At 36.5% G+C, this 6837-nt stretch overlaps 1 protein-coding gene across 1 annotated transcript; it reads right to left on the bottom strand.

Annotated features, from left to right (window-relative positions):
- Nucleotides 1-675: 675 nt before the first annotated feature.
- On the bottom strand, nucleotides 676-4713 carry LOC149251526 (pyruvate, phosphate dikinase regulatory protein, chloroplastic-like). The gene is made up of 3 exons (XM_089459486.1): nucleotides 3309-4713; nucleotides 1555-2191; nucleotides 676-1312 (listed from the first exon to the last, which is right to left on the bottom strand). Exons 1-3 carry the CDS (start codon nucleotides 3918-3920, stop codon nucleotides 1209-1211), a joined length of 1353 nt encoding a protein of 450 aa, XP_089315612.1. The 5' UTR covers nucleotides 3921-4713; the 3' UTR covers nucleotides 676-1208.
- Nucleotides 4714-6837: the final 2124 nt, after the last annotated feature.

The following is a 6837-nucleotide window of genomic DNA, read 5'->3' as shown; positions in this document are numbered from 1 at the left end:
TCCAAAACCTTAAGTGTAGTGTATTGTTTCTAATAATACTTGTAACGACCCTTTGAAGAAATGACCATAATAAGATCCCAATATCCCCCTAAATGCAACAAATGATATAAAGTATCATATATAAATAATACAATGTTAGGTTATCAAAGATGCCTTGATGCAAATGGACATGCTTGTTCTCAAAATTCCAATTCCAAATTCCAAAATACACCTATATAAATCAAAAGTATTGTGAAAGTATTTATCAGGGGAAATTTAGGAGTTTCACCATGGGTTAATTTTGCATTTTATTTCAAAAAAATCCTAATCTCTATTTTTTCCAAAATGATTAGCATAAATTATATAGAATAATAGTATTTTACACTAAAAATGACCAAACGACCAAATATTTTATGTTTAAATTTTAAGAACTAGTAAAATTTACCAAGCTTTCCCAACTTTGTGATAAGTAAATGAATTTCTAACAATCTACCTACTTGACCTGATTGCTACTAAGCCCCACACAAATCAGGTCGCTAAAACCCACACAAACCAATTGGTCAACGCCTTATGGGTTGAATTAAACTATTATCAACACTTGTCAAAAGAATTCAAACTTTATGCTGAAATGGTGAAAGAAAGAGACACAGGAAAAACACAAAGATAAACCTTTCTTGGCATGTACAAAGCATCATATTCTCTGTGAATCTAGAAGCCTAACATTGCTTTCTAGGTTTTAAACATACTCTGTAGGCAAAATATAAATAAGGTCTGCAAGCTTTGGTCCTTCTCCCAAGCCCCATTTTGTTAGGAAGATTGATAGCAGTGCTCAACTCTGATGCTGCAATACATATGATCAATAAAGCATCATCGTAATTCATAATTTGGATCATGGTTCTTACAACCTCAAACCCAGATTAATTGCCACCATTAATTTCCTTCTGACCTCGCTTATGCATGAGTACAATATCAGTAAATAAGGATGTGTGGAACTTGGAATTGCAAGACAATATGGCCCTTGACTTCCCCAGAACACTAATGTAATGGCAGCTTCTTATTTTAATGAAAAGTTGTTTGCATCCAATGGTATACTGCAAGTATCTTTTCATAGTGTATCAGAGACAATATGGGATCTGTAAAAGTCAGTCTTGCCCGTTCAGAGTACTGCTATTATGAAGTTAGAAGATTTTGAGGATTTTCAGGGCCACTTTGTTGTAGTATGAGAAAATCTAATATCGTTTTGAGATTCCAGGCATTGCATACTTTTCTCTCCTCTCATGATAAATGCGTACGACAACTGCAGCAGTTTCTTCTATAGCTTTTCCAGTAACATCTGCATTCACATAACAAGACATCTCAATAAACTAATTAGGTGTATTTTTTTAAGCAGGTGAAGCAATGGCACCAACAGAGCTCAAGTTAAAACTTTGGACAATCTAAAGATAAATCGAAATTCAAAATGTTCAACCACTGTAATTAACTGTAAGTGATTGCAATAAAGGGAGGAAATAAAGCTACTCAAAGAAGGTAAAAGAAAAACTGGTGGCATAATGAGCAAGGAAGTTTCAAATATACCAATGACAGGCCATCGTGGATTCTGCGCAAAGAGCTTGTTGCCATAATCCAGTTCCTGACGAATATGATCCATTTCTGAGTAGTTGCTCTTGGAATAGTGTAAACCCAGAGTTTTGGCCCTTGCCAACCGTATTGATTGCAAGATGGCAGGACTGATGATCAGACCATAAATTTTGTCTTGATCAATTTCAAATAAATCTTTTGGAGGATCAACTCCAAGAACAAGTGGCACATTTGCAACCTTGTACCCCTTTTGAGCTAAGTATGTTGAAAGAGGAGTCTTGCTTGTACGTGAGACACCAACTAGTACTAAGTCTGATTTATGGAGACTGTGAGGCAGGGCTCCATCGTCGTGTTTAATTGTGAATTCTACTGCCTCAATTCTTTTGAAATAATGTTTCGAAAGGGGTGTGCTTCTAGCCGGACTACCTCGAGGAACTCCTGAGGGTGCAACTCCTAGGTGGACTGCAATGGCTTCAGTGGTAGGCCCAAGAATATCAGTATGAGGCACTCTCCACAACTGGCAAGCCCTCTTTGCCACCTCTGCCATGCTTGGATCTGCCAATGTGTACAGTAGAAGCGCTCCCTCCTTTGCTGCTTGTTTGATGATCTCCATAAGACGATCAACCTCATTGATCTGCATATGAACATGCATGTGATCACAGAGACCCAAAGGAATAATGTCACAGGGCTTATATTTCTCTCCTACCAGGTCAAATCAAGTAAATTAAGACCGTAACTTGCAGAATTTCCCATCATGTGTCCTCATGGGTTAGATTTCTCTACATCAACCAGGTCAAATCAAATAAATAAAGATTCAGTAATTTGCAGAATTTCCCATCATGTGACCTCACATGAGTTAGACTTCTCTCCTTCTACCAGGCCAAACCAATAAATATTTGTTTTTTTTAGTTTCCAGCATTTCCTATCATGTGACCAGGTGATAACATTGACATAATTTCATACTATTTGTCAAACTTTAATTTTGAGTTTTAAGGTCAGGCAAATCTCATAGCCATTAACCAAGTTTCAAGATCAAAGTTCATAATGCCATCTCACAATTTAAATTTGTAATCTATTTTTTTTAGTTTATGATAACATTTTTTTTTATGTTTATTGATGTTGATTTCTTATTACTATTTTGTGCTATATTTTATTTTACATATATAGAGGAAAACATAATGATGTTTGGCCTCCAGTGTGTTTTAAAACTGTTTTTGCTTGGCTAGAAGCTGATCTTCCTCCAACCTAAGGAAACAGGTTAACTGGCCAAGACCCAGAGACATCTAGCAGGAATAAAAGCCTACCCCTTGCAGACAACCAATAGAGTAATTCCAAAAGGTATTCAGTGACGTGTCAACCTGCATTTACTAATAACTGCCACTAATAACTATCCCTTGCTAGTTTAACAAATAAATTATAGTAAGTTTTCCACTGTTAAAAAAAAACATAATAACAAATATCATCTTACAACTCATCAAATAATTCAAATTCAAATAAAACTTAGAATCATTAGAATTACAATTCCCATAAATTCAAACTCAAAACCAAATTGATTATTTGAAATTCAGACTCAAATAGATTTTTAATCATTGCAGACCCCAAACCATGCCATATGACTTAAAACTCCTATGAGCCCAAACCATGCCATGCCATGCCATATGATTTAAAACTCCCATGAATTTGTTGCTGAACTTGTCAGAGAAAGCATAAACAACAGAACAAAGAATGACAGAGAGAAATTGAATACTAACCCCTGAGAATAAATGGGTATTTACACCACAGCCTCTGTCAACTAAACAGGTCTCAAATTGAGTCAACGCAGCATGGACAGAGTGCTCTGCTGTCCACCCAGTACCATCAGAGACCATGTAAATCGCTTTTCCAAAGGGTGAGTCTCTGTCGTCTTCGTCGTCGCTGTCTTCGTATTCATCAATATTGGGAACAGAGGGCGCACCACTAACGGTGAAATTATTGTTCGCAGTACCAGGAGCAGTGGACGTTGAAGATGATATTTCTACCTTGTCTTGCACTGGGCGGTCCAACCGCCTGCCAGAGCGGATCTTCCGAACCCTCGACCAGCGCTTCAATTGAGGGGTACCCCTGGATTTCCAATCGTTGGCCTTTGTGCCATTATTTTCCATGGGAATTTGCTTCAAATCCGGAGACATGGAGGAGGAACTAGCAATTGGGGCCGAAGAGGAATCACAGCGAATTCGTAGCTGTATCATGAGAGGCCCGGTTGATACATTTCCAACAATACAGCGAGACAGTTTTTGATGATGAAAATCACAGAGCTTCTTGGTCAAGGAAAAGGCAGCTGTAGCAGAGGGCCCTGATGAAGGGACAGATGGGAAAGACATCATGGTAGCTTTAGCTTCTGCTGAAGGTCAAAGGTCAAAGCTACCTCTAATTGAATACAAGGACACCCAATTTCACTTTAACTAACCAATTTCAGATCGATCATTTTATTTTCAGAGCAAAGAAACGAGTCTTTAGCCAGAGGATTAGTGTGAGGTTGCTGAGGATTAGAGTGATACTCTGGCTAGAGTGAGGTTGCTGAGGTTGCTGGTAACAGATTAGCAAATAAGTATATTTCAGCTATAGTGAGGTTCTGGAGCTTGCTGGTAACATACTGGCACATAAGTAGATTTTTTAAGAGTTTGACTGCTAAAATAAAGATGTTAGTACCAGGTCAATATAAAAAGATATAACTTACAAATTTACAAGATTGAAAACCAATACAACAATATTCATAAACACAAAACCATTACCATAATATCTATCTAACCATTATAATTCATCTATTGCCTAAAAAAATAAACAGGGATATCCATGGGGCTCAACCACTTGAACTAAAATAACCCCAATTCATGTATCTCCTCTTTGAATCAACCTATATTCTGCAATTCACTACATGCACCATCATTAGCCCACATAGATTGCCATTTGAATGAACTTTCATATGAAGATTCAGTTATCAATGGAAATCTTGAATTTCTCAAGAGAAATGTCTTCACTTCCGATCCCTATCCTTGTTAGAAACAGTTCAAATTCCATTGCGTACGCACAGAAGGCGGGGATTAGCATGAAATTGTCTGTTCCACTAACAACCAGTCTGCTTCCGTGGGAGGAAGGAGGATTCATGCGGATCATCGGATCGGTTGATAGAGACGTTTCATATCATGCATTCCACAGCATTATTATTATTATTTAATTAATTATATAGCATGTACTTATCCGTTTGGCTGCAGTATAATCAATTTGCTATTTTTAAGACCATTCGTAGCATGTGGGCGTGATGCATCTATTAAGTTGATTTTGGAATCTCAATCCAATTTTGCAATCTGAGTTTGTCTTGTTATGAAATGAGAAAACATGTTTCAGGGTTGGAATTTGATTTTTAAAATCATATTTTTCTTTATATGCTTTTTTAAAGTCTGTTTTCTTATAAACAAAATAATCATTTAAAATTTAGAAGTATGGAAAGTGAAATTTCATAGAGTGAAATTTTTTTGATAATTTATTTTCAAATATAAATGATGTAAATGCATGTTTTAATTTAAAATGGTATTAAAAAGATTAGTTAAATAATTAAAAATATTAGCACAGTCATATAAATTAAATAATTATTAAATATCTAAATAAATATTTACAGGTATTAATTTATGTAAGCATCAAAATATAATTTTAAGTTTATCAAATAAAAATCAAAGAAATGAGTTTAAAAATAAAGAAATTGGAAGTTGATAAGGAGTTGGCAGTCATAGAGAGACAATTACAGTGATTTTTTGATAGAGCAGGAGAAGGGTTCAATTCTGATGAAGCCAGAGCAAAGTTAATCATGATTGAAAAAAGGACAAATGAAATTCTGAAGGATAAAGAGGTTGAATGGATGCTCAAAAGTAGGGTCATCTCCCTGGAGTGCGGGTACGAAAACACAAAATTTTTCCATGCATACATCAAGTGTAGGAAATCAAGTACTACCATATGGAGCCTAAAAGACGGGGAGGGAAGGGAAGTCTCAAATTTTGATGGGCTAGCGAATCTAGGGGTGAATTACTTCCAGAATCTCTTCCGGGCGCCTAATGAACTTCCATAGCTGAAGTTATCAGAACTGCAATGCACTTTCCTAGATTTGTTGAAGAAGAGGAAAGTAGAGCCATGACGGAGGAAGTTTATGAGGAGGAGCTCAAAACTATTTTACACAGTTTTTAAAAGGACAAGAGCCCAGCTCTAAATTGTTGGACCATTGAATTTTTTCTCGGTCTGTATGATATTATTGGAAATGACCTATTCTCGGTCATTGAAGAATCCAAGAAGGAACAACAAATGCTCTTCGCCTTCAACTCTACATTAATCGCTCTAATTCCCAAATTAGACTCTCCTGAATCCTTTGCTGACCTCTGGCCCATATTTTTATGCATTGTGATCTACAAGACGATTACAAAGGCGATTGCTACTAGATTGCAACCCATCCTTTCATAGGTCATCTCCAAGGAAAAAATTGTCTTCTTGGAAGGCAGGCAAATCCATCAAGTCATTGGAGTGGCCGAGGCCTGGTATTCACAGTATTAAGATTTAGAACCTCAAGGGTGTTGTCTTCAAAATTGACCTTTTCAAATCCTATGATAGGGTAAATTGGATATGTGTTCATCTTATTCTTACTCACATTGGATTCAATCCATATTTCATCACATGGGCCATGAGTTGTATTCAGATGATTTCTTTTGTAGTCTTGTTCAATGACTCCACTTCTAAATTTGTTCATGCACAACGAGGGCTCAGACAAGGATGACCTCTCTCCCATCTACTCTTTCTTCTTGTGACAAAGGGTCTGTGCCATTTAATAACAGAATCCAAAAGAAGGGGTGAGATTCAGGGGACTCAAATTGTCAGGACCATGACTGTAACTCATCTCTTGTTTGTAGATGACATCCTTATCTTTTGCAACGGATTCAAAAGAGAGGTTGCTAAAAATATTTTGTCTCTCTATGGTTGAGCCACTGGAGTGTTTGTTAAAAACCAAAAATCCACTCTCTCCTTTCACAATTTGGATGAGGAGGAAATGAGGCTTATCAACCAATATATTACCATTCACAAGACAACCTCTGGAAGGAGGAGTCAAATATCTTGGTTTATTCCTTAAGCCTAACTGCAATAATAAAATGGATTTGTCTTGGCTCATTGCAAAGATTAAGAAAATATTGAAAAGTAGGACTCTAAAATGGCTATCACGTGTTGGATGTTTAGTGTTAACAAAATTTGTTCTAGAGGCTATCT

Source organism: Pinus tabuliformis, chromosome 7 (assembly GCF_031772625.1).
Source record: "Pinus tabuliformis cultivar Carrire ecotype Pingquan chromosome 7, CPIR1, whole genome shotgun sequence".
Taxonomy (NCBI): Eukaryota; Viridiplantae; Streptophyta; class Pinopsida; order Pinales; family Pinaceae; genus Pinus; species Pinus tabuliformis.
The sequence above is the reverse complement of the archived record's forward strand: the minus strand, read 5'-3'. Positions and strand labels throughout refer to the sequence as shown.